This window comes from Bos taurus, chromosome 21 (genome assembly GCF_002263795.3).
Source record: "Bos taurus isolate L1 Dominette 01449 registration number 42190680 breed Hereford chromosome 21, ARS-UCD2.0, whole genome shotgun sequence".
In the NCBI taxonomy this organism is placed as follows: Eukaryota; Metazoa; Chordata; class Mammalia; order Artiodactyla; family Bovidae; genus Bos; species Bos taurus.
Window position 1 is genome coordinate 22,980,486 of NC_037348.1, and position 21,450 is coordinate 23,001,935.

At 49.0% G+C, this 21,450-nt stretch overlaps 1 protein-coding gene across 1 annotated transcript in view; it reads right to left on the reverse strand.

The window, feature by feature from the left end:
- AP3B2 (adaptor related protein complex 3 subunit beta 2) overlaps nucleotides 1-21,450 on the reverse strand; it is a 36,903-nt gene that overhangs the window by 14,331 nt on the left and 1,122 nt on the right. The window contains exons 2-14 of the mRNA NM_001243335.1: nucleotides 12,919-12,994; nucleotides 12,704-12,778; nucleotides 12,325-12,420; nucleotides 5,411-5,571; nucleotides 5,099-5,165; nucleotides 4,817-4,999; nucleotides 4,407-4,690; nucleotides 4,066-4,120; nucleotides 3,654-3,725; nucleotides 3,315-3,377; nucleotides 2,827-2,959; nucleotides 2,437-2,546; nucleotides 1,131-1,307 (exon numbers count right to left, since the gene is read on the reverse strand). Coding sequence (NP_001230264.1) covers nucleotides 1,131-1,307; nucleotides 2,437-2,546; nucleotides 2,827-2,959; nucleotides 3,315-3,377; nucleotides 3,654-3,725; nucleotides 4,066-4,120; nucleotides 4,407-4,690; nucleotides 4,817-4,999; nucleotides 5,099-5,165; nucleotides 5,411-5,571; nucleotides 12,325-12,420; nucleotides 12,704-12,778; nucleotides 12,919-12,994 — 1,552 coding nt within the window. The remainder of the gene's footprint in view (nucleotides 1-1,130; nucleotides 1,308-2,436; nucleotides 2,547-2,826; nucleotides 2,960-3,314; nucleotides 3,378-3,653; nucleotides 3,726-4,065; nucleotides 4,121-4,406; nucleotides 4,691-4,816; nucleotides 5,000-5,098; nucleotides 5,166-5,410; nucleotides 5,572-12,324; nucleotides 12,421-12,703; nucleotides 12,779-12,918; nucleotides 12,995-21,450) is intronic.

The following is a 21,450-nucleotide window of genomic DNA, read 5'->3' on the forward strand; positions in this document are numbered from 1 at the left end:
CTGGGGCCCACCCTGTCTACCGTGGGTCACAGAAGATGCACAAACACCACCATCCAAAGACTCCATGGGACGGCAAAGAGGCCACCTTCAGGCCGGCAGAGATGTCACCACCTCCAGGGGATGGCCCACATGCTTTGTTTGCTCTGAGGGTTGCCAAATCGTTTCTACAAAAGGCCGAGGACCTATTTTAGGATTTGCAGGCCATATGGACTCTGTTGCAGCTACAACATCCATAGACGATAAACAAATGAATGAACGTGGCTGTAGCCCAGTAAAAGTTTATTTACAACAACAGGCAGCAGGCCAGGTTTGGACTATGGGCGGTGGTTTGCCAACCCCTGCCTCGCCTGACTGAGCAGAGCAGTGAGTGTGGGAACTATCATGGCGCCTGGTGTTCTAGCACCTTGAAGAGCTCTGGCACGTTACACTTGACTCATAGCAACGTGTCCTGGGACCATCTCAGAGGATGCCGGACACTCAAGAGGCTGTTAATATCCTGATATTCCAGCTTAGCTGAGCCGTGTTCTTGGTGCCTTTCATAATATTTCACCATGGGAATGACAATGACCACCAGTACCACCCAGGCTTGTGCCCTCTTATCGCTGGCATAGACTGGTGAAGCATCACCAAGCTTTGCGGGGAGGAGGACAGACCACATCTCCTGGGACATGTGGTCTCCCATCAAGGCCTGTCATTGCAGGTCCCTCCCTCTGGCCCCAGCATCCTGAAGGCAGCAAGTAAGGACACTCCCACTGGAAGACTGGAAGTCACAGCCCCACAGAAGAGTCTCTTCAACATGGCCACCATCTCTACTATGCCCTTGGGCCTCCAGAGTAGTCGTGGACTCTGGGGAACATTGGGTTACATGGGCAGACCAGCCACCTATCTTGAACTCTGTCTTCAGAAAGGGGTGCTGATATATGTATAACTGAATCACTGCGCTGTACAGCAGAAACGAACACAACACTGTATATCAACTATACTCCAATAAACATTAATGAAAATACAAAATGAAAAAACTGACAAAAAGAGGTACTCAAGTTCATGCCTACCTGGTGAGGACCCACAGAACACCACCTGGGCTGTTTCTGGGGCCCAGAGAGCTTTGAGAGGCATCTCTCAATCAGTACCTGCTTTGAGTTGGTCAGGTAGAGCTTGGCTGCCAGGTTGATGACCTGCAGTTTGACGATGTCCTCCTCGGCAGTGAAGGATTTGGCCATCTTTCTCAGGACGTCTGGTGCAATCCTGGGGACGTGCTCACAGTACTCGCCGATGAGCCACAGGATGCTGGCTCGGGCCATGGGCACCTGTGTGGGTGGGAAAGGAGTCAGGACTGGGGTGCCTGTGGGAATGTGGGTGGGCATGTGGCCTGCCAGGGAGCCAGCACTCCTCCCATCTGCGCTCACTTCTCTAGAACTGGGAGTGGGAGGTGGTGGGAGAGAAAATACTAGGTGGGCATTTCTCAGGCAGCATCTCCCCTCCTCCCCAGGGTTTCAAGAGCACGCACAGAGCCTTGGAAGTTCAGTCACAGTTGGTATAAAAGACTGGCTTTCTGGATCCACTGTGCCCTTGATGCTTTCTATCTAAGGATGCCATGTTATCCTTCCTGAGTCTTCAGGAATGCCTTGTCTGAATGTTTCAACTTGGCAGCGCAACACAAAAACACACGCCTGTCAACCAGCCACCCCGAGCCAGAGCTTTAGAGAAAACATGAGTGTGGACCAGGCTGGAGCTCAGCAAGGGGTCCCCAAAGGGAAGGCAAACCAGGGTCACATGGTCTCGTCTTTCCCCTTCTCCCACCCAAAGACCTTCCAAGCCAGTAAGAATGGTTTGGAAGTTGATTTTTTTATTTAAAAAGTGAAAGTGTTAATCACTCAGTCGTGTCCGAACTCTTTGAGACCCCATGCTCTATAGCCTGCCAGGCTCCTCTGTCCATAGAATTCTCCAGGCAAGAGTACTGGAGTGGGTAGCCATTCTCTTCTCCAGGGGATCTCCTCCACCCAGGGATCGACCTGGGTTGAACCTGGGTCACCTGCATTGCAGGTGGATTCTTTACTGTCTGAGCCACTAGGGAAGCCCCTGATTTTTTCTTTTTCTTTTTGATTTTTATTAAGGCCAGTTTAATTATAGGATCTTTTTTTAAAAAAAATTCATTTATTTGGCTGCATTGGGTCTTTAGTTGTGGCATGTGGGATCTTCGTTTGCATCATGTAGGATCTTTTGTTGCAGGGCACAGGCTCGTTAGTTGTGGTGAACGGAGTTAGTTGCCCCTTGGCATGTGGGACCTCAGTTCCCCAACCAGGGATCAAACCCGGGTCCCCTGCCTTGCAAGCCAGATTCTTAACCACTGGACCACCAGGGAAGTCCCTAATTATAGGGTCTTAAGATCACGGGGAGGTTCCTGGGTTGGGGAAGCCAGTGGGGTCACCCCCTCACCTGGATGTTGTCTGTGAGCTTTGCCAAGTGTTTGATAATCTCTCCATGCTGGGCTGGCTGCATTTGCAGCAGCTTCTTGATGACCACCACTGACTCTGCGACCACAAGCTCTGTGGAACAGGAAATGAGCCCAGGACAGTCAGATGGCCACACACAATGGGCAGACACACTTGCAACGCCCCCAGGCCCTTGGCTTTGCTCCTCAACCTCCTGTACTTCTCCAGTGGCCCTCAGAGAGGCAGGGGTACAAGGATACAAACTGAGGCCGATGGACTGATGAACACGAATTGTCGCTGGCCAGACAGGAGAATACCTGCTGGCCATCAGTCAGACATGCAGGCAGCACCCACAAGTCATCAGAGCTGGACATGCAGACAGACAAACACTGACCATCACGGTTGGACAGCAGCTGCACCAGGCCGTTGAGGCAGGTGTCGCGGACTCGGCCTATGTTAGTTGCGCAGCGCCCAATGGCCTGGATGGTGGCTGCCACAAAGTCCTTGTCCATGCTGCGAATGTAGGTCTGCGGGAGGCCACAACAGAGTGAGCCCCAGAAGGTGGTGATCCCTCAGACTTGACTCGGCAGTGACTCTGCAGACTTGAGGGTGACCTTCTGGAAAGCTGTTACCCCTCATTCAGTGACCAATCATGCCAGAGACTAAACTTTGGGGAAAGGAATGACACCCTCATCCATTACCCGGTGACTCCCTGACCCAAAGCCTGCAGACGGCATTGGGAAGGGACATGAAATAACAGTTTCTCCATTTTGGGTTCTAAAGAGAAGATTTAATCCACCAAGATGATTCTCACTGAGCATAAGGAGCTACAGGGCAACTCTCATGGGCCTCTCTGGCTACAAGCTGGTCCCTAGCCAGTACCTGGAATTCCCGGAGGACAGTAGGAATGTTGGTCTCATTGGCGAGGTTAGTTAACACTTCCAGCTGCAAGGAGGCAGAAAAGGGGCAGGGGGTGCCAGTGGGCTTTTTGTGCTTTCATTTGTTTTTAGTATTTATTCATTTGGGTGCATCAGGTCTTAGTTGTGGCACAGCAGGCTTAGTTGCCCTGTGGCATGTGGGATCTTAGTTTCCTGACCAGGGTTCAAACCTGTGTCCCCTGCATTGCAAGGCAGATTCTTAACCACTGGACCACCAGGGAAGTCCCTCTGTGCTTTCCTTAATCCTTCATTAAGGCCACAGGCATGACTGTCCGTCACTCACCTTCAGAATCTTGATCTGGGTGGGGTCAGTGGACCTGATGTAGAAGCTCTTCAGGTACGGCTCAAACATACCCTGGCACGAGAGAGGTGGTCCCAGGGAGCGCCACCAGAGCCCTGCTCCTTCTCCAGAGCGCCCCTCCCCGCGACCCTCCCCCATCCAGGGCCCAGCGTCCTTCTTGCCCCTGCACTCTCTTCCACTGTCAGCTCTTCCCACCCCCTCAGCTCCGACCCTATCTTTCTTCATCAGGGCTTCTACCCTGGGGGTCCGGGTCCTGCATCTCCACCTGCATTTACGGCCTCCCCCTCCCATGCTCCACACTGCCAAGGCATCATCCCATCCTGCCTTCCCCAGCGCCCCTGCCCCGCAGAGCCACCCGTCGGACCGCGAGGGCAGGCCTGGGTCACGAGCTCACCCGGCGCTTGATGGACATGGTGGCCACGTTCTGGAGCACCACGTACTGCACTTCACTGCGGAGAGGAACAGCAGAGGAACCGCGTCCCTAGGCCAGGGCCAGGCCAGGAGGCGCGGGCAGGGAAGGGAGGTGGGCCCGAGAGGAGGGAGGAGAGGGCGGGTGTCGGGGAAGGTGGTAGGAGGGTGGGACTGGCGTCATTGTAGAGGGGCCGGTGGGCTGGGGTGGAGGGCGCCGCACTCTAGGTAGGGGGAAGCGGAGAGGCAGCCTCCTTCCAGGCGTGGCTGGGCCGTGGGCGGGGCGTGGTTGGGGCGGGTTGGGGTGTGGGCGGGGCGGGCACGCACCTGTGGCTCCTCAGCAGGCGCACGAGGGCCTTGGCGATGACGCCCACCTCTGCCTTGGGAGCCAGGTGGAAGTAAAGCTGCGCCACGGCCATGACCACGGCGGCGCTGCGGCTCTGCAGGAGCGGCTTCGTGTTGCGCAGCAGCAGCCGGTGGTCAGGGTCCATGACGTAGGGCTTCCGGGCGGGCAGCGCCGTGGAGGCTGCCTCCTCAGACCCCGGGCCCTTGGCCTCATCCTCCTCGGAGCCATAGAAGGCTTTCTCAGAGTTCTCCTCCAGCAGAGATTCCTGGGGGTGGGGTGGGAGGGGTGGGGAACAGGCGGGTGGGGCAGGGGACACCTCCTCCTGGAAGCCCTCCTACCCACTCTGCTAGGGCACGGGTCGCGGTTGCGCCTGGGGGTCCAGGCCACTCACGTTCTGGGTGGGGCTGAGGAACTGCGTGCGGGCATAGCGGGTGAGCATGCTGATGATGACCACCTGGCCCCACTCCTCCACGTCGATGAGCAGGTTACAGAGCTTCCGGTAGTTCTTGTGGATCAGGTCGATGCGCTCGGGGCACACCTCCTCGAAGGCCATCACCACACTGCCCGCCACCAGCTGGGGAACCCACAGAGGCAGGAGCACATTAAGGGGAAGGACAGAAGGGGTTGGCCTGGCACCTTTCCACCACCCACCTCTGTGTGTCCATATACCCACCGTGGTCTTGTCAGCCAGAAGCTTCTCGATGACCTCTATCAGCTGGTCCTTCTGGTCAGAATCCAAACTGAGGGAGAAACTGTTGTTTGCCCCTCCCTCCTCTCCAGCCTTCCCAATACCCGCTGGAGATGTGCTCCCCTTTCTCCCCCCAACCCTATTGATCAAGAGGTGTGAGCCACTGCTTCCAATGTCCTCCTTCTCTATCTGTTCCCCAAACTGTCTTAAACCACCTAAAGACTTAAAAACAACAAACAACAAAATCAGCCTTCAAAACTGGGAGAGGCCAGGGATGGGCAGTGGCTTGGGGCATACCTGTAGAGCTTAGGGATGGCATGGGCAGCTGTTTTCCGCACATAGGGAGACATATCTGAGGCAGCTTCCTTGATGGCCAGCATCATGATGGGCACGATGATGGGCACACGAATGCTAGACAGGACGCGGAGGGCACTGGCTCGAATCAGCTGGTTGGGGTCCTAGGGCAAAGGTGGCAGAGGCAGAGCCATGGGAGGGCAGCGGGCGCCCTGATGGGAGGGGAACTCACTGTCCCTGGTTGCCACCCACTCTTGTTTCCTTGTCTGTCTTGAGCCTAGATGATGAGGTGCTGGTGCCGGGTGCCTGGGGAGCTCTGCCTGAGAGCACTGACTCGGCCCTGCAACAGAAATCTGATATCTGGAGGGATGTGGCATTGGGCTGCTTCACTTTCAGGGAGAGCGACAGACTTTCAGAATGCCTAAAATTCTTGAAGCACCTTGTTTCTTAGGAGTGTGTGCAGACTAGGAGGGTGTCTTTGTGTTTATGGTGGAGGAGACTGCCAGCAAATGCAACCTGCTCTCCCTTCCCAAGAGTTCATCCTTTCAGGGACTTCCCTGGTGGTCTAGAGGCGAAGACTCTGCTCTCAATGCAGGGGGCCCAGGTTTGATCCCTGGTTGGAGAATTAGATCCTGCATGCTGCAACTAAGACCCAGCACAGACAACTAAATATTCTTTTTAAAGTTCACCCTTTCAGTCTTCTCCCCCAGCAAACTCTCAAAAGCTGCTCTTCTTCCCCTTCCTCCACGTGTTTAAAAGAGAATAGGTGTGTAAGCCCCTCCTCTTTGTGCCTACTGCATCCTATAGACACCTGAAAGGAGTACGTCAGGCTGTGTATTGTCACCCTGCTCATTTAACTGGTATACAGAGTACATCATGCAAAATGCCGGGCTGGATGAAGCACAGGCTGGAATCAAGAGGTGCCAGGAGAAATATCAATAACCTCAGAGACACAGATGCCACTGCCCTTATGGCAGAAAGCAAAGAGGAACTAAAGAGCCTCTTGATGAAGGTGAAAGAGGAGAGTAAAAAAACTGGCTTAAAACTCAACATTCAAAAAACTAAGATCATGGCATCCAGTCCCATTACTTCATGGCAAATAGATTGGGAAACAATGGAAACAGTGAGAGACTTTATTTTCTTGGGCTCCAAAATCATTGCAGATGGTGACTGCAGCCATGAAATTAAAAGACGGTTGCTCCTTGGAAGAAAAGCTATGACAAAAGCTATGTCAAACTTAGACATAAATTTGACAAACTTATGACAAACCTAGACGGCATATTAAAAAGCAGAGACGTTACTTCACTGACAAAGGTCCATATAGTCAAAGCTATGGTTTTTCCAGTTGCCATGTATGGATGTGAGAGTTGGACCATAAAGAAGGCTGAGTGCCAAAGAATAGGTGCTTTTGAACTGTGGTGGTGTAGAAGACTCTTGAGAGTCCCTTGCACTGCAAGGAGATCAAACCAGTCAATCCTAAAGGAAATCAATCCTGAATATTCACTGGAAGGGCTGATGCTGAAGCTGAAGCTCCAATACTTTGGCCACCTGATGAGAAGAGCCAACTCACAGGAAAAGACCCTGATGCTGGGAAAGATTGAAAGCAGAAAGAGAAGGGGACGACAGAGGACAAGATGGTTGGATGGCATCACGGACTCAATGGACATAAGTTTGAGCAAGCTCTGGGAGATGGTGAAGGACAGGGAAGCCTGGCAAGCTACAGTGTATGGGATAGCAAAGAGTCGGACACAACTGAGCGACTGAACAATAAGACACCTGAGAAGAGCCTTAGACACAGTGTACTGTAGTCGTGAGATTATGAGAGCAGCAGCAGATGTAAATTACTGTTCATCTTGAAGGTCAGTGGGCAAAGGAAGAGGTCCTGGAACACTAAAGAGTAGGTGCTACCATGAGTTTCTAAAATAGGCAAAGAGGAGAGCCACAGAATTACAGGTGAAAATGATGGTCCTCCTTGCTAAAATTCCAGAACTGGTTTTTGAAAAGGTAGTTTCAAAGCACTTCATTTATTTTTAAAATATCTTACGAAGTCATGATTTTACTTTATTGTTTATTTGGTTGCACTGCATCTTAGTTGCTGCGTGTGGGATCTCCCTCAATTGGGACGGAACTCGGACCCCCTGCATTGAGAGTCCGGAGTCTTAAACACTGGACCCCCAGGGAAGTTCTTCAAAGCACTTATTTTAAAAGCAGGAGTCTGTATTTTCTTAGAGTCAAGTCATATCACATCCACTGCTGAAACCTATTTTCTTTTTTTTTTAACATTTGGAAATGATTATGGATTCAACAGGAAGTTACCCACCCCCCCAGATAAACCCCTTTCCTTTTTAGTAGGGTAATTAGGCTGGCATATATTAATACTATATATCTTGATATCAGCAAAGCACCATGGGGGTCTCTCATAGCATTTCCTAGACTGCCATTTTTGATGTAGGCCTTTTGTTTCATTTAGTACGTAAGCATTTTAAGAGAATTCATGTCTATTTTATCTCTAGATAACCACAGCCTTTTGCACATAGAAGGTGTTAAGAAATTTTTTTTGCTGTTGAGATCCTTCTAACAAGATGGGAAAATACCAGCTGACTGCAGTTAGGTGGATCCACAGTTTGGTAAAATGCAATACTTGGGGAAGATTTACTAGCAGATCAGTGTCAACCTGGAAACATGATACATGGGATTTAGTCTGTTGCCCTGGTTGGAATAGCTTATTAACATCTTAGAGGAAGACATAAAACCAGGAGGACAAAACCAAGATTCAGATCCACCCTGGCTTAGATCTTGTGCTAAACCTAAATAATGAAATCCTCACAGAGGATTCGAGGAACCAACTGCATAAAGACAGGATATAGGGACACTTGGATTAACTGCTTGCGAACTGGAGGTTTGTCAGAATTGAGTCAACATTAGCCGGCCGCAAAGCAAACAGAGTCTCAGTCTGGGCTGATAGAAAAGATTGGTACTATTGTGCAGAAGAGCCCCCTAAACAGTAATAATAACAAAAAGAAAGTGAATTTTAGAGGAACACATATATGATGCTGTTTATAAAACAGTATTATACATTATTTCAATTCAATTCAATTCAATAAGTCGCTTCAGTCTTGTCCGACTCTGTGTGACCCCATAGACCGCAGTCTACCAGGCTCCCCCATCCCTGGGATTCTCCAGGCAAGAACACTGGAGTGGGTTGCCATTTCCTTCTCCAATGCATGAAAGTGGAAAGTGAAGTCGCTCAGTCGCTCAGTCGAGTCTGACTCATAGCGACCCCATGGACTTCAGCCCACCAGGCTCCTCTGTCCCTGGGATTTTCCAGGCAAGAGTACTGGAGTGGGGTGCCATTGCCTTCTCCAATGCATGAAAGTGAAAAGTGAAAGTGAAGTTGCTCAGTCATGTCCAACTCTGTGCGACCCCATAGACAGCAGCCCACCAGGCTCCTCTGTCCATGGGATTTTCCAGGCAAGAGTACTAGGAACACATAAATAAGTAGTAAGAGAATAAATGCACACATACGAATACTATTCTTTATGCCTTTGGTGGATCTGATATAAATTTTAAAAAATTAAGGTAATAGACATTTCAACACAATATAATGGTTTTTAAAAAGTTATAATCACTTCACATCTGTCAGAATGGCTGTCATTAGAAAGACAACAAATAACAAGTGTTGGTGAGGATGTGGCAAAAAGGGAACCCTGTACACTCTTGGTGGGAATGTAAATTAGCACAGCCACTGTGGAGAACAGTGTGGAGGTTTCTCAGAAAGCTAAAACAGAACTTCCATATGATCCAGCAATATCACTCTTGGGTATATATTCTGGGTATGTTTTCATTAAACGAATGAGTATGACAGAACAGAAACTCATAGAGAACAAACTAATTGTTATGAGTGGGGGGGGGTGGTGGTGAGGAGAAGCAAGATGGGGTAGGGAATTAAAAGGTACAAAGTATTAATACTATGTATAAAATAAAAAGCTAAAAGAATATATTGTACAGCACAGGGAGTATGGCTAATATTTTGAAATACATTTAAATGGAGTATTAGCCACAAAAATGTTGAATCAATGTATTATACACCTGAAGCTAATTTAACATTGTGAATTGTCTATACTTCAATAAAGACAAAAATGAAAAGCAGTGGTAGTTGTCTTAAGATGGAACTGCCTTATGAAGGAGTAGGTCTGTACCACTGGAGATGACCTGTCAGAGATGTTCTAGAGCAAAGGTTGGCATACTACCATCCACAAACCAAATGAGTCTTCTGCCTTTTTTAATAAATAAAAATGTATTCAGGGACTTCCCTGGTAGTCCAGTGGCTAAGACTCTGAGCTCCCAATGCAGCGGGGCTGGGTTCAATCCCTGGTCAGGGAACGAGATCCCATATGCTGCCACTAAGACTTGATACAGTCAAATATTTTCTAAAATATGAATTCAAACCCAGTCATGCACACTCATTCATCACTGCTTTCACACTGTTAAAATACAAGGGCAAAGTTGAGTCGTTGACGGTTGAGACTAGACGGTCTGCACAGCCTAAACTACTATCACCTGGCTGGATGCAGAAGTTTGCTGACTATTATTCTAGAGAAATCACTGCACTGAGTTGAACTAAATGAGCTCTGGTTTTCTAAATAGGGTAGAATGTGGCAACTTCAGGTCAATGTAAAAATTTGTGCAAAATTTTCAGAATGGCTCTTATAAAACGATTTGAATCCTGATTAAACCAATCTGAAAGCGAGAGAGATCGTATGGTTTTCACTTGATAAAAACAACCTAGCACAAGGACTTCCCTGGTGGTCCAGTGGTCAAGACTCCTTGTCTCCACTGCAGGGGGCCAGGGTTCTATCCTTGATGGGGGAACTAAGATCCCCCACGCCTTGCGGTGCAGCCAAAAAATTTAAAACAAACGAACAACAAAAACGCCTGACACAGTGTGAGGCATAGAGATACCCAAGTATTTGCTGAATGAAAGAATGGTAGATGCAAGTGCCCAGGCTTTCTGCCCCACCTCAGAGGAGCAGACTTTGCCATCACCTCCTGCTGGCCAGAGCAGAATGAACCAGGGGTGAACCTCCAGTTTGGGCAATCAACTCTCAGTCTGCTCAGCTAACCTACAGAATCAGCTGAACAGGAAAAGAAGCCAGATCTTTCAATGTCCCTCTCACAGGAATTATAACTAAGTGTCTGGAAAGACTAGAGGAGTTAATGGCTGTTATCAGAGCTGGAGAGTCTGATTGGACAAAGACTAGAAAGACAGTGATGCTGACTTCTTTACCCTAGAGATATCTTATCCAAACCACAAAAGCAGCCAGTGGAGATTATCATGCATGCATTTAACATACAAAAGATGAGAATATTCAGTTTAAATATGTGTGTGTGTGTTTGTGAGGGGTCAGCCTCCACTGCATATGAAAGGACTTGAATCTTCCCACTGTCCCTTCCCTTAACAGATTCAGTTTCTACCTGCCTCAAAGGGCATTTTATTTCCACAAAAGTGATCCAGGTCTTTAATATATATATATATATATATATATATATATATATATATATATATATATATATATATATTTTTTTTTTTTTTTTTTAATTTTGAGGCCACGCCATAGGCCATGCAGGATCTTGGTTTTCAGTACAGGGATCAAACCCATGTCCCCTGCATTGGGAAGGCAGAGTCTTAATCACTGGACCAGCAGGGAAGTCCCGGTTTTGGTCTTTAATGGTGGATATTTTACATACACTGGGGCATCTAAGACAAGCCAATTATTTCTTCTTGTGCTAAACAGAATAATCAACTTGTTCCTACTTTCAAGGAATCATTGGCTATACTAACCTTATTGAAAATGGAATGGTCTTGTCTTTATGTTCTCTCTGCAGACTGTCAAACCCAGTCTCCATGTCTGAGGCCACTCTCCAGCTTGGTGAGCTTTGTCGTTTTCCTCTCCATGGAGCTCATTTGTTCCCAATAAACCCTTTTGTCCTTCTCACCCAGTTTCAGGTGAAAAGGTTCCAAAGCCATTGTTCCTAGCAGATACTCAAACCAGGTGAGCCAGCCAGTGCCAAGGCTCTGACACCCAGAGGTGAGGAATCCAGGTCAGCAGGCTCCCCACACGTTACTCTGTCTTAAGAAGGCTGACTTCTGCCTGGCTGTGGGCCTCAATCCCTTTACATCAGTAGGGTGAAGGCCAGTGTCAGGGGCTCAAGTGATTCATAGTTGAGGCAGCCATTAGCACAGGCACCTCTGACTCTCCTGACTTTAGGCAGGTAGGAAAGGGCCTCCAGAGCCTGACCCCCCCCCGCAACCCCTGCACTCAGACCTCTCCCTGGGCCCACTCCTCTGACAAATGGAATTTATTTCCTGCCCTATTGGTAAACATAGGATGTCACAGTCATCAGCAATTGCAGCCACCATAGACAGTGAGCTGGTGATCCCTGAGGGAACTCAGCAAGAAAGAACACCTGCCATCTAGCAGCCATCAGACTGCAGCCACTTCCCATGGTGAGCCCTGGAGAAACTCAGGATATGAAAATACAGGATACTGGCCCCAGATAGCTGGGGTGCATATCAAAGGAATGATTTCAGTGAGCCCAGACTCTTGCATCTTCCCATGCACAGAAAATCACCAAACTCTTTAACCTGGGTTATCTGGTTTTCTTTCATTAACAACTGTTTTTTGATGTTAGACCACCTGCCCTTTGTTGCAAAACTTCTATATAACCTGACTTCTCCCCTTGCCTCCTTGGAGCAGTTCTGTCAGTTACTTAGATGCTGCCTCCTAGGCTTGAAGTCCTAAAAACACCCACCTAATGAAACCTAACTCTCAACTTTGAGGTTGTGAATAAGTCCACACCTCCAATAGAGCCCCATCAAGACCCAGACCCCAGGGAGGCAAATGGAGACCTCTGACCTTCAGGCCACGCTGGAAGGTGGAGATAGACAGCAGGGCTAGGTCTTGCTGCTCCTCAGCGTAGCGCACCAGGTACACGTAGACGAGCTTCTTCACCTGGGGAAGAGGGGGTTTCTCAGCAGGGACTGGTGCCCCTTCCCTGAGAGATGTCCTCACCCCGGGTGGCTGTGCTCCACAGAGAAAGCATCCAGGGTACCCTGGCCCCATCATGCTGATCCACATCTGGTTCAGGGACATCTGGGAGGTGTCTTTTCCTGGACCAGGGACATTCTGAGCAGATTGGACCTCCAGGGACTGGGATGTCCCCTTTCTCATCCCCAATTAGCTCCAGTTTACTCCTGGAGGTGGACAAGGGAGACCCCTCCCTGGGAGCACTCACCTCTATGTTCTTACAGGCCACATTCTTCACCACGGCGGGGAACAGGTCTGAGGCGTTCTTTCCCCGGGCAATCATCTAGGTGGTGGGGTCAGGGTAGGGGGAGAACGAGAAGGGAGGATGCCAGCACTCATTGGGGGCTAGGTCCACAAGCAGCCAAGGACGGCTCTTGGATCCTCAAGCTCCTCCCCCAAGGGATCCCCTTTGACCCCCCTTACCGCCACAATTCTCTTCATGGCCTCCAGCTTGAGGGAATCCTTGTTGGTGTCCAGCATCGCCTTCAGGTCATCGTGCCTGGTGGGGACACAAAAGGTCAGCTGAGGGCACAACGGTGGGGACGGGGCTATCAATCAGTAGGATTCAGACAGAAAGAAGCGACCTGGGCAGGGAAGGCAGGACTCAACCACAAGAGAAGGTGGTAAAATACAGATCAGGGGACTTGGGGTGGGGAGAAGCATGTGGGTCAGTCAGTGTTACGGGGCTGAGCTGTGATCCCCTCAAAAAAGAATGTACCCAGAATGTAATCTTATTTGGAAACAGAATTGTTTCATCTGTAATTACGATGAGGTAATACTGGAGGCCCATTCTGAAGGAGATCAGCCCTGGGATTTCTTTGGAAGGAATGATGCTAACGCTGAAACTCCAGTACTTTGGCCACCTCATGCGAAGAGTTGACTCATTGGAAAAGACTCTGATGCTGGGAGGGATTGGGGGCAGGAGGAGAAGGGGATGACAGAGGATGAGATGGCTGGATGGCATCACTGACTCGATGGACGTGAGTCTGAGTGAACTCCGGGAGTTGGTGATGGACAGGGAGGCCTGGCGTGCTGTGATTCATGGGGTTGTAAAGAGTCAGACACGACTGAGTGACTGAACTGAACTGAATACTGGAGGAGGATGGGTCTCTAACTCAATGCATCTGGTGTGCTTTAAGAAGAAGGCCCTATGAAGACAGAGATGCAGGGAGAATACTGTGAATACAGAGAACTGGAGTGACTCATCTGCAAGCCAAGGAACATCTGCAATATTGCTTCTCTCTTAAGGTTTGGTTTTCGGCTGAGGCACAAGTAAAATCTTAGCTCCCCAATCAGGGATCAAATCCATACTCCCTGCGTTGGCAGGCTGTCTTAACTACTGGACTGCCAGGGAAGTCCCGGGTAAATGACGATGTAAATAAATAACCCCTTGCACTTGGTGGAGGGGAATAATGTTAGTCTCCAAGCCAGTATCTAAATGTCATGCAGTGGCCATTGAAATTTCAAGGGAGACCTTTGGTCAGACTTCCTGAAGTGACTGCAAAATTCACCCAGAAACAAAAATCAATAGGTAAGAACTCCAGAGAATTTGGGGGCAAAGGGGGATGGAAATGAGAAAAACGGAACAATGACAGACAATTCACCTAACCAGAATTCAAAACACAAAACAAATGACCATGATAAAAGCTGTGTGGTGCCAGATTAAAAATTTCACAAATGGATCTAAGTTGATACATTAGGAACAATTAACACCAATTGGAGAAAGAAACTTTTGCCTCCCCTTAAACAAATGCTGTTGGGACAACTGCTATTTAGCAAAGAATTTAACTTGTACATGTATTTCACACCAAAATAAATCCCACATTTGTTTAATAGTTAAATTATGTTGGGTTTCCCTGGTGGTCCAGTGGTTAAGAATCCACTTTGCAGTGCAAAGGACATGGGTTTGATCCCTGGTCTAGGAAGATCCCACACGCCTCAGAGCAGCTAAGCTCATGTGCCAGAACTACTGAGCCCGCACTCTAGAGCCCGTGAGCTGCACCTATGGAAGCCTGTGAGTCCAGAGCCTGTGCTCCACAAGTGAAGCCACAGTAAGAAGCCTGCACACGACAGTGAAAAATAGCCCCCCACTCGCCGCACCCAGAGAAAGCCTGCGTGCTGCAACAAAGACCCCACCACAGACGAAAGTAGATGAATCATTTTAAAAAATTATTTTAATGTATGGAAGAGGGAGAAATTTTAATTTTCAAGGTCATAAAATTATCAGTAATAAGATGCTAGGTTTTTTTTTTCAACTCTTGTGTATAAATTTAAGAAAAAAAAACAAGGCAAAACTGTATTTGTTCACTAGGGCTGCTGTAACAGTACCACAGAGAGACTGGGTGGCTTAACCACCTCAACGTATTTTCTTGCAATTCAGGAGGCTAGAAGGCTGAGATCAAGGTGTCAGCAGGGCTGGTTTCATCTGAGGTCTGTCTTCTTGACTTGCAGATGACTGTCTTCCCTTATCTTTACATGGTCTTCCCTTTGTGTTTCCTCTTCTCATAACAAGTGAATTGTATTGGATTAGGACCCACCCAAATGACCTCCTTTTCACTTAATCACCTCTTAAAAGACTGTCTCCAAACACAGTCACATTCTGAGGTACTGGGGGTTAGGGCTTCAACATATGAGAACACAATTCAGCCCACAATAGCAACAGAAAGGAAAATATTTGGGATATGGTGAATACAAGTTTAATATTAAAAATAAAGCACTGATATAAGCTTAGGGTCTATATTCAGGATTCACTGTCAGGGCTGCCCACCTGCCATCCCCTTGCCCCTCCAGGTAGACACAGCCCTGAACTGCTGCTCCCCAGTCGGTGAGTGGAGCGTGGTCTGGCATTCCTTGGCCATGTGCCCTTGAGCAGTGAACAACCTGCCTAAGCATACTCAGAGGCCCAGCAGCTGATGGCCAAAGAAGCAAGCAGAGAAACATGTAATCAGCTCATGGAAAAATGTGTCTCTACACAGCTAACAGAGCTACGGGACCACAGATGCTCTCATACTGTCCAGGCAGTTCCAAAATGTGATGAGCAGCTGTGAATGGAGACCTGTATATGCTCTGACCCCCCAGATGATACTCAGATAAACCACAGCTTTGACCCAGGCAGGAGAACCCTGCCAGCAGAGTTATTACCAACGGCAGGAATTAAAAAGCAGTGTGTGCAAAGTCAGTCATGGAAGTGAAACACCGAGAAGCAACAGAAAATCAGAAAATAAACGCAGCCATTTTAGGAGAGGGAAGAGCATGCTAGCAGTCATAAAGAGGCAAGTGTGACTAGGGCTGATGCTGAGACATGAGTAAGTGATAAATGCTGAGAGCAAGGGAAGAACCTGACGTAACAGACACCAAGTCACAGGGCTGCGTTTTGCAGAAATGTGCGCATGCTTAACAGATAAAATCAGAAAAGACAGGAGGAGTGCTAAGAAACTGATGTTCCCAGGATTTTACAAGTGTCTCTCGTGAAGACATTTCTGATGGGAAGCAAAGTAGAAAGATGATGATTTCCAGAACACAGAGGACCTGCTAGCTGTTGGATGAGGGTTGGAGATGTCCAGCCCCACACATATTGATCTAGAACGTCTCCATTCAGGAATACCACTCAGCCATAAAAAAAAAGAACGAAATAATGCCATTTGCAGTAACATGGGTGAACCCAGAGGTTATCACACTAAGTGAAGTAAGTCAGAGAAATACCATGTGATACCATTTATATGTGGAACTTAAACTATGACACAAATGAACTTATCTATGAAACAGAAACAGACTCACAGACACAGAGAGAACAGATTTACGGTTACCAGTGGGGAAAGCGGGTGGAGGAGGGGTAAATTAGGAGTTTGGGATTAGCAGATACAGACTACTACATATAAACAGATAAACAACAAGGCCCTACTGTATAGCACAGGGAACTAGATTCAATATCCTATAATCAACCATAATGGAATGGAAAATGAAAAAAAATAATAAAATATATGTATGTGTGTTTGTGTGTGTATATATCTCTAAATCATTTTGCTATACAGCAGAAACTAATACAACATTGTAAATCAATTATACTTCAGTTAAAAAAAAAAAACAGAACGAGCATCTCCCATTCAGGAAGATGTCCCCCCAAACCAGGGGACATTTTCTACTGCCTATGGCCAAGTGAGGGTCAGAAGACAACCACCTTGTCCCTCTCCCAAATACAAACCAGGTGGTCAAGTCCTAGGCATGTTGAACTCAGGACAGATGGGTGTAGACAGAGGTTCAGACCATTTGGCCGGGCCTGGGCAGCATGGAGGGTGTGGGGAGAATGACAGAGCTGGACACCACCTTCCCCAATACACAAACGCACCTCACGCACCCCAGGATCCTCTGTACACACCTCCACACAGTCAGCTCACCCCCGCAGATCCCCATCACTCCAACGCCCCATCAAACAAACACTGGTACCACCAATATACGCTCACATCTATCCCCACAGACACACCTACACCCCAGAGACATACTCATACCCCCAAAGACACACTTACATCCCTCAGATATATACAGTTCTTACATAAACCCACACACACTCAACAAACCCCCTGCAGACACACCCATAATCCCCAAGAAACATACGAAGACACATATACCACACATACACTTCCCACAGAAACGCTCAGCACATAAACCCACACGCCTGTGGACTCACATGCCTCACCTGCAAACGCCTACAGACACCCACAGACATACACCCACCACAAGCCCTCTCTACCTCCCCACACCCTCATCTAGACATGCACACCCACACATGGCCCTCCACAGACACACACACCACCCACATCACGCACATATAAAGCTTTTTGACAAAACTGAGTCACTCCAATCCCATTCGCCAAATGGCCTGTGGACTCCTATGTGTGATTCCTGATGATAAATTTAGGCTTCTAAGATCAAATATATCCAGCCTCACAGATCCTCTGACCTCCTTAGGGGTCAGACAGGCACCAGTTGGAGCTGACTCTGGGGTCCTTTAACTTCAGGAATTCTCTGCAGCAGGTTTCCTCACACCCAGGCATCCTCACCGCCCCTACAGATGCCACAAGCCCATATCAAGTGCCCACACCCAGGGTGGTGCTGGGCACCCACACAGATCCTGCCCTCCCAGCCTAGTACCCACCTTCCAGGCTCCTGGGAGGGTCCAGGACCCTAGGAGAGGGGAATCAAGGGAAGAGAGGGGCTGTGGGGACAGAGCACAGGCAAGACTGTCAGCTGCCCACTAGCAGACGGCAGCCCCCACCTGAGGTCTGACCACCCTGGGTCCCTCACTTTCGCTCCCACCAGCCGACGTTCCCAAGATGGAGAGGAAGGGAGAGATACATAGCAACACTCCAAGGCCATGAAACATTCATCTCCTGGAGTCAGATCCCTTTACAAGGCTCTCACTGTGACCCGAGCCCTGGCCTGACCTAATGGACTCTGTGGGTGACTGGGGCCAGCAGGTGGGGTGGGAGGAAGGTAAAACCTGGCATTTGAGGCCGGATACACTCACTTCATGTGATAAACACCCCCCCCTCCCCTCACCATCCAAGTTCCAACCCACTAGATGGGAGCTGCTGCTGCTAAGTTGCTTCAGTCGTCTCCGACTCTGTGCAACCCCAGAGATGGCAGCCCACCAAGCTCCCCCGTCCCTGGGATTCTCCAGGCAAGAACACTGGAGTGGGTTGCCATTTCCTTCTCCAATGCATGAAAGTGAAAAATGAAAGTGAAGTCGCTTAATCGTGTCCGACTCAGCGACCCCATGGACTGCAGCCTACCAGGCTCCTCCATCCATGGGATTTTCCAGGCAAGAGTACTGGAGTGGGGTGCCATTGCCTTCTCCACTAGATGGGAGATGCTGGTCAAACTATCCTGTTCTTATCCTGTCTCCAAACCTCATCAGGAACCCTCACCTAGCCAGGACCTGGGGAGAGGAAAAGGTCAGATGTTTTATTCCATCCTCAAATATTTTACTGTCCTCCTCTCCTCAGAGCTACCAGGGAGTTAGGAGTTAGGCTCATTTCCCCCCACTTAAACTCTCAGTCCCCATAACATCCCCCACGCCCGCCCCCCTCCTGGACACTAAATGCCAGTCCAGACCTCCTGCTAAAGAGGTGGGACTTAAATGGTTCCTGCTGGAAGAGATAGCTTCCCATCCCTGGCCTTCCTATCTGCCTGGGGGAGAGTCTCTGAGGGCTCCTCTGTACCGTAATGGCTGGCTCTGGCTCTGGCCCTGGCCAGGCTCTGGGCAAGGTCCTCCCAGGGATTCTTCTGGGGTCGTGTCTTCTTCTGGGGCTTGCAGCCACCGAAGCTCCTCTGGCTGCAGGGCCTGGTACCAGGGTGGGGGCCCACCTTCGGGGGCCAGCACAGGGCTGGCAGCCTCCTGATCGGCCTCTCTGGCCCCTGGCCTCACTGGTGCCCCTGGGAGCTGCAGGAATCGCTGCATCAGGGCACCAGATCCTGCTTCGAAATGAGACTGAGCTGACCGGGGAGCTGGGGGTGCCTGTCCTGGTCACCAGAGGGCCCGCCCGAAACTCAGAAACTGGACACTGGCAGGAGGGAGGCTCTGGTTTCCTCTTTGCTGCTCAGAGACAAGGACTCACGTGGTGGAGGAGGGCAGGGACTAGGGACAGAGCCAAGTCCCAGTCTGCAGGCAGGGGACTGGCAGGCAGGAGAGCAGATCCAGACACAGGTGAGGCATCTCTCACTTCCCCCTCAGGCCACAACTGAACCTCTGCCCCCTCAAAACTCCTCCTCCTCAACAATCGTGTTCACCCCCTTCCCACTCTGACCCCCACCGTCTTGATCCTCACCTGTCTTTCCATGGCCAAGTCCTTGATGTTTTCCTTCCTATCGGCATTCTCTTATCTCTACTTCCTCCATGCCTAGCTGAGGCCCCTCACGTGCACGCCTTCAACTGCTCTTCAATTACATCCGTGGCCCTCTTGTCCCCAAGACTACTACCCCGCCAGGAGTGGTTGGCTTTGTTTGCTGTGTTTGGTGCTCCTCAGATTCCCACCATCCTTGCCCTAGCAGCTTCACTACTTGTCTCTCAAAGAAAATAAAGGCTTTAGATCAAAATCCCCACAGCTCTCAAACATCTCCATCTACTCTTTCCCTTCCTCTTCCCTCTGGGCAGAGTTGGTCCTCCTTGAGGCCAGGCCAGTTCTCCCACCCGGCTCTGGAAGCCTCCCCTCCCATCAGTCAGGGATCAATGCCTCCTTCAATTCCTTCCAGCCTCTCCCACACTACTGGCTCCTTCCCAAAGGCAGTTAAACTTGCTCTGGGCTCTCCCAGACTAATAATAGACAAATAAAAATAACAACAAAAATAAACAGACATTCTTGAACTGACGTTCTCCTCTGGCAACTCTTTCCCTTTCCCCTTTATAAAAAATATATATTTGTTCATTCATTTGGCTGATCTTAGTTGCAGTGCACAGGCTCTCTAGTTGTGGTTCATGGGCTTAGTTGCCTTGCAGTAAGTGGAATCTTAGTTCCCAGACCGGGGATCGAACCTGCATCCCCTGCATTGCAAGGCAGATTCTTAATCATTGGACCACCAAGGAAGTCCCTATAGTCATACTTCTCGAAAGCAAAATTCCCATTCACCGTGTTTTATTCATTTACCTCCTCTTCACTCTCCTATTCACTTTTAATCTGGCTTCAGATGCTGATTAGAATTTAGGGCTCAGTGGCCATGATGTCTACAACTTAAATGGGTCAGCCAAAAATATTTATAGATAGATGGTTAGATAAAGCAAATACCACAGAATGGCAACAACGACTGAATTGAATCTAGGTGGAGGGTATACATATATTCATTGTATTATTCACTCAAATTTTCTGTATGTTTAAAATTGTTCATCAAAGAATGCTGGAGAAAATGAACCTAGCCCCTCCTCTTTTGACTTTGCCAGAACTAGTCTCTCAGGGCTGGAGGTGGGGAGTGGAGCAGGAAGGGGTAGACCTGCTGTTTGTCAAACCAGTGGGCACGATTTCTTTCCTTGTTTGAATTGACCTCAGAGGGCATTGACACTGCTGACGGCTTCCTTCTTGAAACAACATTTTATTCCTCCTGCCTTTGGCTTACTTATTCTCAGTTATTCTGAAACACTTTCCCCCTGCTCTCTGGTCACTCTTATTCTATGTCTTCAGGGTTCTTACCTGTGCTTTGTCTGAATTCATTTTATAAATGCTCCTTAGGTTATCTGGCTATCTTCACTTCCTTCTGTGGCTTTGATGGATGGACACGCACGTGTGTGTGTGTGTGTGTGTGTGTGTGTGTGTGTACTAATAATCTCTTGGAATCCAAATCCTAACATCCAGCTACCTACTAAACTCTACCTCAGAGTTTACAATCTCACCATCTCAAAAGCCAGGCTCAACATTATTTTCCACAAATTTGCTTGTAATATCTTTATTTCCAATTACCCTGTCTGGCATCACCATCTATCTACTATAAGAATTGGTAACCTGAGATTATCCTCATCTTCTCTCAGCCCCTTCCTACTACCTTCCCCTAGGTAATCAAGTCTGTGGCTTCTACCATCTCAAGAGCCCCCCCAAGTCCTGGGCATCACCCATAGCCTAGGCCACCATCATGCCCACCCATCCAACTTCAACACCCCTTCACCTGTCTTCTGCTGAATCCGGCACACCTCAGATCTCTTCTCCACAATCCAGCCTGGGACCCTTCTAAAATACAAATCTGCTACTGCCTGCTTAGAAACCTTCAGTGGCCCTGCACCCCCCTCCCTCCACCTTGGCATCTCTTTACCTTCAGTTCTGGCCATTCCCGTGGCTTGGACAGAGATTCTGGCCACACCGTATTAGCACATACAAAACCTGTGATCTGGCTCTCCTTTACCTCCACACCTTGCCTAAAGCTCTTTATTCTGCCTGAAACATCCTTGGCTCTCCCCTACTCCCTTCTCTCCAGGCC